The following is a 15,950-nucleotide window of genomic DNA, read 5'->3' on the forward strand; positions in this document are numbered from 1 at the left end:
CATCCATTTGTCTACCAAAGCCTGAAACATGAGGACAGAGGGCCCAGTTGATAAGCCCTCTAGGGCGCACTGAGCTTCAGGGGTCCTCGAGTCACAGAAGCTGCTGCAGTTTCCTGGGGGCTCTGGGTCTCCATTTCCTTCTCTGTAAAATGAAGAGACTGGATGGAAGGATTTCTAAGGCCCCTCACAAGCTCTACAATCCTATGAACTAAGCATTAATGGTAGGAAATAAACTACATTTAAGCATCTGGCCAAATTTAAGAAAGAGGAAGCCTCAATAGCAGCTCCAGATAGAAGCTGAGATGTACCAAGTGCCCCCAAAATCCTTGATGCAGTTTTAAGCTACTAAAGCTAGTAAAGCTTGAAACTGTTCTAAGACTTGAGATACCCTGTGAGTGGTCTGGAAGAGCCAGCCAACTGCCATCGTGGACAGAGGGCTGGCTGGTCTGAATTCAAGTTCCATCTTTTTCACATCCTTAATTGTAAAACTTGTCTTTAAGACTTACAGCCCCACACTGGTATGGGGGGCTTACACTATGGCAGTTCCCCAGACCCATCCATTCCTGGACGCAGGCCGAAATCAAAGAAAGATGAATGCTCAAAAAGTTAATGTTAATCCGACAGCAAACACTTCCTCCAGAGCCTCTGTTGGCAAGAGGGTCTTGGCTTGAACATAGATCATGGGTCTGCCCTGATAATACTATTTCTGTTCTTGAAACCTCCTTGACTTACAAAAGAAGAATCAATACAATAATTCAATCACATGCTTTCCTTGTATGATTTGTTAAGTTCTCGTGTGTGTTTCATGGTCCTCAACCAAGTTGAATTCCCTGGAGTAACAGGGAAGCTGTTCCTTCCACCTCTCTGAAACATCACCAGTGCCAGAATGGCGCTGTCCCCTCAGCACGCATCTGCCAAGTGAGTGGAAGCCAACCGTTGTGAGTCACCAAAGATTCGACGGGCTGATGTCAAAGAGAGGAGGTAAGATTTACCAAGAAATGGGCAGCTTCTCCACTCTAGCATTTCCCACCAATTCCATCTCTGTAAAAAACAAACACAACCTATTGTTTGGGACTCTTCTGATGGGTCCGTGATTTCAGCCAGAACATCCTGGACAGAGTTAAACCCTGAGACTCCCACAGCTAGTGGGGCCCATGCTCCTGAAACAACCACTGTTTGTTCCTTGTAAACTGCTCTTTGCCCTTGCTTGGTGCACCTGGGAAAGAGTTCACAATTCAGGGAATGGTTCGTATCCTCTTCTCCTCTAACTGGGTGAATCTGAAAGCTCTTGAAAACCAACAAACCTTGAGAAAATGAGGGGTTAACCCAAGACTCACCACATTTTCAGTACATCCAACAAAGAGATGAGTCATGTTTAATGGAAGTAACTACTGCTGTCACGATCTGGTAGAAGGGTATAATGATTAAGCAATAAGCAGAATGTGGGGATATTTTCCAATTGCTGGATGTGAGGGCTGTTTATTTCTAATGTGCCACAACTGTAAGATTCTAAAATCCTCGGGAGAAAACATGGATTTCATTTCCAACATGCCATGGGAAGACAGGGCAGCCACGAAGTACATGGTGGTGTATTCCAATTAGTGAGCTCTGGTCCAAGGCAGCCGAGGTTTTCAAAAACAATGCGCTGACTCAGACGGCTGCACTTCCAGGCTCACCATGCAAAGAGCTGGTCTTAAAGGCTGCTGCCCCCGAGTCTTGGGGCACGGCACATCCCCCCCCCCCACACACACACACAAAGGACCAGAACAGCTCCTTCGGCCCCGTCCGAGGGCTGCATCCTCGGCTACCTCGCCTTTGCATGTGGCCGCGTGAATCCTTACAGCAACTGCTGGGGGTGTCTCTCAGGTTCCTTAATAAGGGGAGCTCGGACTCAGGAGAGCCAAGGAAGACCCACCCAGGGACAAGAAAGAGCTCGCCAGCACATAAGCCTCCGAGACTGGAAGGATGGTTCACACGCTGCTTCTTGTTTCTTTCCCTGGAATATTTTATGACATATCTGTCATGTCCGGCCATGTTTGCACTACTCTGCTGCATTCTGAAGTCCTTTCCAAAGCCACAAGGCACGACTGGAACAAATGCCACCATCACATGGAGTCAGACCACAGGCTTGTTCCCAAGGAAGCCAAGAACACTGGGGCTTGCTCTACTTTGTTCAGGGGAATGTAGGAGAAATAAAATGTTGACTGCGTGGGGAACCTCAAAATACCATTTGCATATGAATCTAGGTTTACAAAATGCTAACTTGGTTATTGTGCAAAGGAGAGAATACAAATTACCAATTTTCCTGACATTCACAAGGCTTAGGGACTAGACGGTGGCAATAAATTAGCATACTGGGTCTTTCACCGCCATCCATTCACCCTCTCCCACTGGCAGACGAGGACTGGCTCAGGTACATGGAAGAGGCTGAATGGGAGGTCTTCCTCTGTTACAAAAGAGATGATATGAAAGAGAAAAAAGGACTGGGAATGTCTCCGTCAGCCCTACAGATAGCGTGAGAAAACAAAATCAGCACAAGTCTGGAAAAGGCAACTCTGTCAAGCCCTAGTATTAACCTCAGAATATAAATGTATTTTCTGGTTAAGGAGGGGGAACAAAGAGAAATGAGAATGGGGAGAAAGGTAACTCACTAATATGCAGAAGGGAGAAAACATAATGTCAACACCAAGAGTCTTTTTCAGGAGAAAACGTGGATTTCATTTCCAATATGCCATGAGAAGATAGAGCATGTCTTAATCAAGCAGAATATCCTAATCAAGCAGAACTTCAGTACTCCTAGACTGATATGTTTAGTTTAGTTTTTTTTTTTTTTTCATTTGAAATTCTATCACCAAAAAAAATGGATCTGAGCTAAAATCAACCTCTGGGGTGAACAGCTAAATCACACTCACCGCTCATTCCCGGGAACCACTGTCTCTTTCCTAAATGAGAACATGGCAGCTAATCACTGGTAGCTGACATTTGTAATGGGAGCTAATGGTAGCCAATATAATGCCTACTATGTGCCAGGCACTGTGCTAAGCACTTTATAAATATCATCTCTTTTGATTCTCACAACCACCCTGGGGAGGTAGGTGCTATTGTTACCTATATATGAGGATATATATATATATATATATATATATAGTTATTATATTTATATATATATATAGTTATTACATAGGAGGAAACTGAGGCAAACAGGTTCAGTGCCTTCCCCAGGTCACATACAACGAGCTAGAGTCTGAGCCTGTATTTGAATTCAAGTCTGCTCAACTCCAGGCCCAGCACTCTAACTACTGTACCACCTGGCTACCGAGAAAAAAAAGATGAGCGTACTTTTTTGGAAAGACTTAGAGAAAGGGGACTGGGATTTCAGTTTATTAGCCTCCCTTTCTCTCCAGGTGTTGATATGAGTATTGCTTTTTTTAATATTCCCTCAACCACCAATTCTTTGCCTACTAGGAAATCTTGTTTCAGCTAAGGAGATGAACAATAAGCTAAGTAGCTTGTTGAAATTAAGGCAGCATGCTGTCACTCACATACTGGGTGTTTATACAAAGCGAGGATCATCAGACATGACACTAACCGCATTGCCTTCAGCGAGAGCCCCCCTGCTGAAAGCTGGGCAAAGGTCACGCCAGGTTCTTTCTTTAGTAAACTTCTGAGGGCACACGGCCCCTTCAGATTTCTGACAAGAGGCAGCCATGGAGTGATGGAAGGCAGACATTTGGGAAAGTTCTTAAGGGTTCAGCAAGCCAGCAGGATTATCCTCCAAGTGAAATGGGAGCTCTCCTGTAATACATCATTCTACAAATGTAATTTTCTAGTCAAGATGAGCTTAAGTTTTATAGAACAAAACAGAAGAAGAAATTCCAAGGCTCACATCAAGACAGAACATCTCAGAAAACTCTTCAGGTCTCACTTACCCTTCTTGTGTTTTCAAGAATTTTGGGGTCAGGTTTTCCATAACTAGGTGGATTGGCGTGTGGGTCATAGCCGAGCTTGGCAAGCATGGGAGCAATCACCGCCATGTCCTGTAAGACATCAGGGGGTATCTTTCCAACCCATTTTGATAATGCTGCCACATTGACTGGTTTGATGACTTGGTCTGTCGATCTCTCTACCCTGAAAACAACAGAACACGGATGAATGTTTGAAACATTAAAAACCCAAGGTAAAATAGCTAGTTACCAAGTTATGGAGAAAGAAGGTCCCGAACCAGTCGCCTGTGGGTTGTTTTTGAAAACGTCTTAAGACCTACTGATAGGCAACACTGTGTTCAGACTGGAAGGGCTCTGAAAACATGATGGTCCCCAAGCCCTTCTCAAAAGCTTCTCTTGGTCAAAGCTGTTTTCATACTAAGCTGTTATTTACCTGCTAAAATCCCTTCTCTTTTCCAACCACATATCTGTGTGAGGCCAGATTTTCTTCAAATACTTCAATCAAAACAGCATATCTCAACAGACTGAATGCAGAACAGATGTGAGAATCTAACTGCCTTCTGTGAAGCCATAAGCTAAAGAGATTTGCAATGACACTAAATTTTTTTGTTTTGGAAAATAGATTTTATTACTTTGTGTTACTATAGAATGGGTTTAGTATTATTCTTTTTAAAATGAATAAATAATGATGAAAAATGAATGAAAATGAAAAATTCATGAAAAATAAAATGAATTAAAATGCATCCATTTTAATTTCTAATATGGTCATTGTTGACAGACACAACCCACATAAACAAAAGCTCTTTGGGGTTCTGAGACCAACAAATTGGAACTTCTGGGTTGAACACATACTGACTGGTGATTCTAGACAAGTCACTTAACCTCTCAATGTTCCGGGAACCTCCATTAAGACTCCCAGTTGTAGAGAAAGGGTCCATCTGTATTGATAGAAACCTTTTTCCCAGAAGCTCCATACACTGATGAAATCATATGGCCTGTCAAAAAAATGAAATGAGTGACTGAAGCTGTTGGCAATCTCATACTTCTAGAAACAGGGAAAACATAACAAATGAAAACATCTGCACAAAATGTGTTGACATTTACATTTTATCCAGCGAATCAAAGCTGGATAGATAAATAAGGTTGCTAATGATAACTCCAGGTTATTCTGCTGCAAATGTCAAACAGCAGATTCCCTTCCTTCGGCTAGATTTCTGAAGATATATTTCTTCGAGTAATCATTATCTAAGGTAAAAAAAGTCAGAATCAATTAGAAGTTCAATGAGGGCTTAGCAGAATTAACAGAAGCTAATTCAAGGCTTCCGGCCTGCCACTGGCTAATACAATGACTCCCCTTCCCATCGACAGAGGAGTTGGAACTGTATCAAGTCTCTTAGTAATCTAGTAGAAAACTGCTGAGTTGGGGGATCACCTGTGTGAAGGAAGAGCTGAAGAGGCAGAGAAGAGTTCTGAGAGAGAGAGCCTCCAGCACAGGGAACATACAGAGGCTGCTAACAAGAGGTTCATCCCATCTTCCTACAAAGAAACTCATGCCAAAGTCATGTTCTGTTAAGAGGCAATGACATTTTGATTTGGCTTATGTCCTTCTAATCATTAACCTCCAAGGCCTTTTTAAAGATAGAATTTCATAAAAATTGAGTGATAAAAAAAGAAGATGCTTAAGAACTGGTAGAGGGAAAAAACTCAACTCTATAAAATTAGCAGGTGCACCCCTACCCATAAAGGACACATACACACACAATGATTTAATGGAAAAAATGGGGCAGGAAGTATCCCACAAAGGGCAATGAACACTCTGTAAAACCACCAAGTCTTCAGGGGATCATTTCAGTGCCCGTGGAAATAAGCTTCCATGTCAGGCCATGAATATTTCCTGGTCCCCACAGTATCACTGGACTGTCGACCCACTGTGGGATTTCTTCTCCTAGACTTGTGATTTCATTGGTATGGGCAACTCCCAGCAGGGAAACTCCCTTTACCAATTGTTCAGCAACTTCCAGGCTTTAAGACTTAGAGTTGTCTGGGGGATTGAGAGGCTAAATGATGAGTCTGGCTCATACAGCCCAAGTGGGTCAGAAGCAGGATTTGAATCCAGAATTTCCTAATTCCAAGGCTGACTCTAGTATAATGCAAGGGTTCTTAACCTCTTCTGCATCCTGGGCCTCCTACCTACATCCTCTTGCTTTGGCAGATTGTTTGATCTATGAGCCCACTAGTCCTTTTTCAGAATAATGTTTTAAAAAACAATATATGATGCATAGGATTATAAAAGGAATGCAATCATTTTGAAATAGAGTAATGAAATATATTTAATAATAATGAAACAAATACTTAATTGGTTTTAACTAATAACAATTTAGCAATAATAAAATGATTATATATATATATATATATATATATTTACATATATATTTTTTAAGTTCATGGACCCCAGGCTAAGAATCCTTGATATAAAAGATATGGCCTATGCCTTCAAAGGAGCTCACAGTCTAAATGGGGAGATTAACACACATGATTATACCGTAGAACAAACTGTACTGAACCAGTTGCTTCTGCTGACTGACTCTCTGACTGTACATATCTTTATGTGTTTACAAAATTACATAATCCCATGTCTATGGATTATCTATAGTCCATATAGATATGGACTGCCATTACAAGGAGCCTTCTAGAGTCCAGTGTAGTTGGATTTTTGTGTGTCTGGAAGAGTAAATGACTAGACCAGGGAAGACTAAAAAGATTGGAAGAGGGATTCATAATTTATTCTTAAAGGAATAGGGAGGTACTAGAGTGTACTGACATGGTCAGTACCACAGAATGACATGGTCACATCAAATCAATTTGGCAGCTCCTTTGAGTGAGGAATAGACTGAAGGGGAGAGATCTTGAGAGGCAGGGAGACCAATTTTAGAAGGCGGAGGGCCTAAATATGGATAGTAACTATATGAATGAAGCGAAGGGGACATATACACAAGAGATGTTGTGAATCAAGAATAAATAAGATTTGCCAACAGATTGGATATGTGGGCTAAGAATGAGGAGTTGAATCAACTAAAAAATTTCTTGAAATAATTAACAACTTCAGCAAAGTTGCAGTATGTAAAATAAACCCACATAAATCATTAGCATATCTATGTTATCAACAAAGTCCATCAGCCTGAATGTCATCCTTGACTCTTCACTTTTAAATGGGAAAATCCCATTTAAGAGGAAAGAGTCAAGGATGACATTGGGGCTGCAAATCTCTATCACTAAGAGAATGGTCATGTCCTCTATAGGAGTAGGAAAGTTCAGAGGAAAAAACCATTTGGGGACAAAGATGATGAGTGTGACTTTGGACAATCACGATGACTATGATGAATACAGAAGGGCATAGGAAAGGAAGACAAATGAATCGATACAGAGCTGAGTAATCAAAAACAGGAAAACAATCTACACAATGACAACAATTCTAACGGAAAGACAATTACAATAAAATAACAAAACTAAATGCTGCAAAATTAGAATGACCTCGACTGGTCCCAAGGAAGAAATATATGTTCTTCCCTCCCTTCTTGGCAAAGGAAGGGAATTCTGGGCATGGAACCCATACATAACATCAGACTTTTATGATATGTTGATTATTCTTTCTGAACTTTTAAAAAATGAATATTCTTATAAGAGATGATTCTCTGGGAAAGGGTAAGAAAGAGGTCTAGTAGGAAATGTAGGTGATATAAAAACAAAATATATCAATAAAATTTATTTTAAAATAGCATGTAATGAATGGATGGTGAGGGCAATAAGAGCAACAGCAGGTCTGAGACAAGAGAATCCGATATATGGGATGTCATGTCATGTGCTATAATCCCATCAAAGGGACTGACACCATAAGAAAAAGATCCTGCAGCAAAAAATGAGGAATTATCCCCATCACACTTCCTTGGAAGCCCGAGTCTTTGGATTGACAGAGGTATCCTAGGCAGCTCTTTCTCAGAATCAGAGCAGGGAAGGACCTCAGAGACCAGACAGTCTAACCTTTCATGACTGAACCATTTTATAACATCCCCAGATGTCATGCATCCAATCCTCTAGTATCTCTAGTGAGGGGCCACCTAACATCTCCCGAGGCAATTCAATCTAATTTGGGACAGTTCTGATTGTTAAGTGTTTCCTTGAAAGAAAAAAAAATGCACCTAGTTCTACTACACACCAACTCAATTAAATAAGCATTTATTAGATTCCTGCTATGTACAGCAGCTGGGGACTGAGATCAAATGAGAAGAGTCCTTCCCTTGAAAGGCATATTTATTCTTGATACCATTTTAAGGATGGCAGCATGCTTTACATGGTTACTAAGTGTCTGCAGTAAACATTCAGGCAACAAGGGATGAAGACTTTATTGGTGGGAGCAAAAGAGTAGAAAGAAGTGTGGTGGTAGAAATGTCAAATTTGGCAACTATATGGCTCAGTGAATTGCACTGAGGCTATAAACTAGGCAAACTAGGGAAATGTTGCTACCTTCGAAGAAGGCAGCAGCTCAGGGTGAGTGGAAGGTTTGGGAGATGTTACAGGATAAAAATGAGCTATTTTGGACATAGTTAATTGGAAATGTCTCCAGAACGTCCTGAATGAACATCTAATAGGTAGTTGGTTGGTGATGAAGCTACATATATAGCTGGATGAATCATCTGCATAGAAATGATAATTAAATCCATGTCAACTGATTAAATTACAGAGAGGAAGAGAGAGAGGAAAGGGGAAGAAAAAGAAAAAGAGAGAGACAGAGACAGAGAGACAAGAGAGAAACAAAGAGACATAGAAAAGCAGAGAAGAAGAGAGGGAGAAAGAGAGACAGAGAGAGAGACAGAGACAGGAAAAGACAGAGAGACGAGAGAAACAAAAAGACAGAGAAACAGGGAGACACAGAGACACAGAGAGAGACAAGAAAGAAACAGAGAGACAGGGACAGACAGAAACAGAGAGACAAAAACAGAGAGAGAGAAGGCGACAGAAGGAAATAGACAGAGGAAGAGAGAGAGAGAAAGAGAGAGAGAGAGAGACAGAGAGACAGAGACAGACAGAGACAGAGGGAGAAGGAGGAAGAGAAAATGGCCCAGAAAGAATTTTGGAAGTGCATACCCACAGTTAGAGGGTGATAGAGATGGTGATCCAGGATAGAGACTGAAGAGTGATCCCACAGAAAGATGAAGAACCAGGCAAAGTGCCATGAAAACTCAGGGAGGAGAGAGCCTCTAGAAAAAGCAGGTGATGAGCAGCGCCAAATGCTGTGGAGAAGGATGAGGACTGAGGAAAATCAGCAGGATGTGGCAGTTCGGAGACCACTGTTTGGTAACCTGTTGAATGAGTGATATCTCACTGAGCACTCACTCTGGAACGGTGATCGGGACTACTCTGTCATTAACCAAGTAAACACTTGTGGCCTGAGAAGCAGATCTATAATTACGATGAAGACTGAATTCTCCAAGTCTCCAAGTGTACATCTTTCTGCCCGTGATAACTCCTTCTTTTACCCACCCTCAATGTTTTGATCTTGGCTTTTCCTTTCTAGCCTTTTTCCCTTAGGGATCTCAATTACTCTCTTGGGTAAAATTATCATCTTTATGCAGAAGACTGTCAAATTTTATTTCCAAACCTTCTATCCTCTATCTCTGCAGAGAGTTGCCCTTTTCTTCAAGGCTTTGTGCCATCATCTCTTCCTCCACAATATTTTCCCTGAACCTTTGAAAATGAGGACTGTTCTCAGATTTTCTCCCAGCACTGGGAGCATCCTCTGCTCACTCTTGATTGATAGACATGCCTTTTCCTCTTTAGAATGGGGCCACTTTGACAATAGGGTCTGTGTCATATCTCTCTTTGTAACTTCAGTGATAATAAGGGATGTGCTTAATAGCAGTTTAATTTGTTTGAAAAGAAAGATTAAAGGGGAGCTGATCATCTCTAAAGGCATCTATTGTTGAGGTTAATTGAGATGAAACTTCACACTTATTCGTCAAGAAGTAAATAGTGAAATTCTTCTGCTCCTATTTTCTCACAGTCTTACTGTGAGACATCTCACAGTCTTACTGCTACCGCCTTGTACAGGCCCACTTTATTTTCTCCTGGACTACTGCAATAGCTTCTTAACTGCTCTTCCCCCCTCAGTCCATTCCATACTAATATTGCTTATGCAGAGCCGTAATCATGTTACTCCTTCAGTGGCTTCTCACTGACTAATAAACAAAATTTAATTTGCTTACCCTGGCTACGGCTTGGCAGACTTCTTGGCAACTCTAATTCTAGTCATCCTTAACATTAATCTCATGGACATCTTCCACAATCCAACCACACCAGACCTGTGGTTGTTCCCTTTATGTATCATTATTCTTCCATCTCTGTGTCTTTGTGTACATCATTCAATGTGCCTCCCTTATCTCTGCCTGAGATATGCAGCTCAAATGAAGCTTTCCCTAGCCCCCCAATTCCACAGCTTCTTACACCCTTATGATGATTTGTATTTTAGTCATTTGTGTGTGTGTGTGTGTGTGTGTGTGTGTGTTTGTGTGTGTGTGTGACTCTCCCCTTCCAAATTATGAATTGCCAGGATCATGTCCACAGCACTGGATCCTGTGGTCCAGTGGTTATGGTAGTTGTGAAAGAAATCTGACTACAGTTCCTCACCTCAAGGAGCTCACAATCTAGTTGGCGAGCGGATCTCTAATTGAGAAAGATATAGAAGCAGCATCCACATGACATCATGCCTTACTACGAAGTGAGCCAATCCCTCTGCAGAACTTTCAGTCAACAAAATTTCTCTCTCCTTTCTTCTCAACCTTCAAAGTGGCAGGTCAATCTCTTAAGGACTCACCAGGGAAACAAACTGTTTTAGTGAATGGCCCAGAGGGGTAGTTTGGACCAATCTATTCCTTTAAATAATTCATTACTCTTTCAGACCTTCCATACATCTTCACTAAATGCTAAAGTCAGTCATATTGCCAGACCACAGGACTGAGTTATGATAGGGAGAAACTGCCAGAAGAAACCAAATCCCAAAGAGCTAAAACCAAAGAGCGAGAGCCTGTATTCAAAAAGGAGCGACTTAAAATTCACCCAATAGATCAGACTGGCTACTGGAAGAATTATCTGCATATGGAGTAGACATTAAACTGTGCAAACATACCAAAGGTTTTGTTGGAACCATTTTAAAAAGTGTTTGAGAACATTTTCTTTAATATCATGCAAAACACTCAGGAAGATGACAGAAGATTATGAGGTATAATTATTTTTCAAAACCATGAAACACAGTTGGAGGGGGAAAAAACCCTGTGAAGGGCTTAATGTGACAGCCAGCTAATGATGAAGCTGAAAGGACAACAGATGAAAATGAAAAGGATCTATTTACATTTCCATACTCATTCTATTCTGATTATTGATGAGAATGGAGCTGCCATATTTGGATGCTGTCACACCATGGGAGGTAGGGGCAATTAGAACTCACAACATGAAGCCGGGAAAAGCAGGTGTTTGGACCTTGAGATAGATAGATCCAGAAGGAATGTGTGCTGCAAGTGATGCATTTTTAAAGCATTGGGTATTAATTGTCAAGATTCACTCTGAAAGAGTAGACATTTTCAGAAGAACAAAAAAGAAAATGAATAACACTTTTACCAAAAACAGTTGAAAGTTCCATTAAAGTTGAAACTAATATTGGCCCATTTGCCTAGTTTCTCATCTCCATCAAATCTTTATAAGTATGGCTGATGGACGCATGGAAGTATCCTATGTCCGAGGCCAGGTTTGCTCAGTCTTCCTGACTCCAGATCTACTCTGGACCACCTTGCTGCCCAACTAGCCCAGGCATTATGCTAAGTGCAGAGATATACCGATGCCTGCCCCTGCTCTCAAAGAGCCGCAGACTGGATCACGCCGGCTCTGCTGAAGGAGCTCAGACTCAGAATGAGTTGGGCCACAATAAGGCAAGAGGAGGAGGAGACGGGGCTGGATCTCGTCTGGAAATCCCCCAGTGCTGTTGGTGACTTCAGACTGCTCCCTGCCCATCTAAAATTCCGCTGGGGAGAGTGTCTGGCTTTGGATCAAGGCTCATCAGTCTCAGAGTGCCAGCTACCCACAAGACAAAGGAAAAATAGAATCTCTGCCTCAACGGAGATGGCATCGACACGTGGAGATGGGCGTTTGAGAATCTATATGTATATCATCAAGACCCCTGAGTGGCGAGCAAAGGCCCCATCTGGAGCAGGTGCAGAGCAAAGGCCCCATCTGGAGCAGGCGCAGAGCAAAGGGAAGGGTGACAGGAAGATGGCCTTCTAAGGCAAAAAGAATTGGAGGAAGGTGCCAGGGAGGTCGGGCGGAGACTCCCGGAGGGCTGATGGCCGGGCAGGGAGGGGGCGCTGCAGAAGACCTTGGTGCTCACCGAGGGGAAATGTCAACACGCCATGACCACCATCAAGGAGACGACTACTTCCCAGATGAAACGTGAACCAAAGTCTGTGCCTGATGCAGCTCCTTCTTCTTCAATGGAGCCACTTTATTCCGCTGCCCTTTTAAGCTGCAACAAGACGGCCGCATGATATAGTTAACACATCTGCCCGTCTCAGGGGCCTTGTACATAGCAGAGAACTTGAAAACAAATGCAGCAGATCCTGGAGCACTAAAGACACAGCAAGGAATCCATATACCAAAGCTCATCCCCCCATTAGGTTACAGGCTCCCTGAGAGCAGGATCTGGCTTCTGGCTGTTTGAACGGCTGGAGCTTACCACCTGGCACGTAGTAGGTACTTGACAAAAGCTTGCTGACTCGACTCCACTCCACTTCAGCGGGAGCCCCTCAAATCCTTCGAGATGTCTTCTCGTGCAAGTCTAACAAACTTGGGATCTGGTGTCGAAACCCCACAAGATGCTTAAAGCAATAAATCAGAGGGTGGGGACAGGCTCCTGGGGGAGAGCGGTGGCAGCCTACTGTGGGAATCACAGATGCCATTTCTGGAAAACTTCCCGGGTCCAAGACCTCATTGGTTGTTCCATCTTCCTTGGCAGGGATCGCAGCCCACGAAGGGACACCTTCACAGGCTCTTGTTTGGAATGATCCAAAATAGCTCATCTTGTAGTGACAAAGCTTCTCTCCAAAGTTAGCAAAGGTCCCAGCGTATCCTAGAGCCTGGGCTCTGCTGACATGGTTCTGAGGAGTCCAGGCTCACCTTCACATCACAAGAAGGCATCAGAGCACTCAGCAGGGGATTTCTTTCTCCCTCCCTCCCTCTCTCTCACACACACATACACACACACACACACACAGAGAGAGAGAGAGAGAGAGAGAGAGAGAGAGAGAGAGAGAGAGAGAGAACTTCAATATAAACTCCAAACCACGATTTGTGAAGTTGTCCCCTCAGGTGGGCTATGATCTGCACTGGGGGAGAGGGTATCATCAAATGAGATCTTGGATCCTGGGAAGCTTGATCAAAGTCACCCAATCCCTTCATTTCCCTGGGATTCAGTTTTCTTACCTATAAGATGAAGCCTTTGGTACTCCATTCAGCTCCAGAGCTATGATTCTATGAATAATAATGATCCTATAAAATACTCTGCAGAGATCAAAAGCAGAGGGAAAGGGCTCATTTGTACACAAAGATTTGGAGCAACAGTTTTTATTGCAACAAAGAACAGGCAAAAAATAGGTGCTCATTTCTTAAGTGGTAGCTGAACAAATTTTGCAATAGGAATGTAATAAATTTTACTGAAATGATGAATGGGATGGGCTTTAGAAAACCTTGGAAGACTTGTTTAAACTGTTTCAGAGTAAAATTATCAGAACAGAGGAAGAATTTATACAGTGACAATGATGAAAATATAAAGGAAAACAACAAAAAGACGTAATAACTCTGACCAATCAGATGACAAATCACAGTAATATAAAAACTGATGTTACAGAGAGGTGACTAACTAAAGGTTCGGGTCAGGCAATCAGTCTCAGACATAGTTAATGTGTGAATTTGCTCTGTTTATCTATATTTGTTACAATGGAAGACTTTTATTTATGGGGGGAGTTGGAGGAGTAGCTGAGTGATACAAAACTAAGAAAGATAAAAGTATCATTGAAACATTAAAAAAATTATATTAGAGAGCAGAAAAAGTTCAGAAGATGACACAGATAAATAGGACAGGCCGGATATAGCATGCCAAATGTAATATGCACTTTTTTAAAATTGCATATAATAGAAGTTCACAGTTTCATATAATATTTTCATTTTCCTGTCTTTGTAGATTGAAATGTTCATGTGTGTAGATACTTGAGTTCATAATAAAAAAAGTTAATAACAATAATGGTATTGAGTAAATGTTTTAAATTAGAAACAGAATGTGCTTCTTAGGGAGGGAAGTATGCAATCAATCTATGTTTTAAAGTTTTCTACCAAAAAAGAAATAAATAAAAGTTTTGGTATTTAAAGGGAAATACTTCAGCTATCCAGAAAATTCCCTGAAAAATTTGGTATTTAAAGGGGAATGCTTCAGTAATTCAGTGTTACCAAAAAAATATTTCCCTAGTGTGAGAAAAAGGAGGTGTTATGGCATATCAAATTTAATCCAGCTTTCCTCTAAAACAGAAGTAACCATGTGTGAAATTATTCACATGAATACTTAATGGTCCTGATTTTCTTTCTGATTTGACAGCAGAACCAGAACCATTAGGTTTTTGTTCCTTCATAAATGTGAAGTTAAGAAAATAGATTCTTATTTATTTTTAATTTTCCTTTTCTTCCAGGAGTAATATGAACTCTAAAACTTTTTATTAAAAAAAAGTCAAAGAGAAGGCTTAAAGAGATTTTTTAAAAATAACTAGGTAAAAAGAAAAAATCTAGCAAACTACTGGTCAAACTGGATAGCTGATGGCAAAAAGCAGGGTGATAGTTAATAGCGCACATTCTTTATCTTAAAAAAAACTCTTACTGTATTTTAGATAATTGATCTAAATACTTAAAATGACAATAAAAAACTAGAAGAAAATGAAGAGGCATTTCTCTCAAGTGGAGAAGAAAAAAATTTTTAACAAATAGAAAATAAAAGAAAGTATTGGAAACTAAAAGCTATAGATTTTATTTAACAAAGATAGATCTGGCATGATAAAAATACTATCTCTAAAAGAAAAGATATGTCATAAATATATCAGATAAAATTCTGACATTGAGAATTTATAAGAAATTATTATTGCTAAAAGGATCTACTCCATGAGAAAAGGTCAGACATAGAGCACAATATATACACATACATATGTGTGTGTGTGTGTGTGTGTGTGTGTATGAAAAATATAGAAAATGTAGGGGAAATAGGAAATGACTTATTTATAAAGTGATACAAAAAAGTAAACAAAAACTAATAACATATACTTTGGCTACAACATACTAAACAAAAAACCCAGAAGGCTAGGGAGCTCAATAAACACACAAAGAGCTTCAGATGGAGACAAATAATATGTTGTTATGAATTTTTAAATTCAGAATTAAAATGTTAAGTGTTAAAATATATGTGACATTTGATCTATTCTATATGATTAGGAGATAGATTGTTGGTATTGGTTATGAATGTAATTTGTAGTAAAAAGCAATCAGTTTTTAACACATGTCAATTCTGTCTCCAAAAGACCAGCCACCTCTGTCTCCGGTTTCCTTTGCAGCCCCCTCCCATCTATCACCCGAACCATCCACCTCTGGGTTCTTTTCTCCTGCATCCACCCTGCATACTAACTGCCAAAATATCGTTGCTACGACGCAAATCAGCACATGTCACTCCCCTTCTGTTCCCTCTCACTGGCTGGTCCCCCCAGATCTTCCACATCTTTACTCCTTTCAGCGCTTTCTCTGCTTTCCTGTGCCATCTGCCCCATTAGAATGGAAGCTCCTGGCTCCTCTGCTGCCTTGTATTTGCATTCCCGTTGCTCTGTACAGTCCCTGGCAATTGTAAGGACTTAATAAATGCTCATTGACTAGACTTTG

The 15,950-nt window shown here is 41.0% G+C and overlaps 1 protein-coding gene across 4 annotated transcripts in view; it reads right to left on the minus strand.

Moving 5' to 3' along the window:
- The window catches only part of TPST1 (tyrosylprotein sulfotransferase 1), a 120,338-nt gene that overhangs the window by 35,155 nt on the left and 69,233 nt on the right, over nt 1–15,950 (minus strand). For all 4 annotated transcript variants that reach the window (XM_031967885.1, XM_031967884.1, XM_031967887.1 and 1 more), the window contains one exon: nt 3,930–4,128. In XM_031967885.1, the coding sequence (XP_031823745.1) occupies nt 3,930–4,128 (199 nt within the window). The remainder of the gene's footprint in view (nt 1–3,929; nt 4,129–15,950) is intronic.

Source organism: Sarcophilus harrisii, chromosome 4 (assembly GCF_902635505.1).
Source record: "Sarcophilus harrisii chromosome 4, mSarHar1.11, whole genome shotgun sequence".
NCBI lineage: Eukaryota > Metazoa > Chordata > Mammalia > Dasyuromorphia > Dasyuridae > Sarcophilus > Sarcophilus harrisii.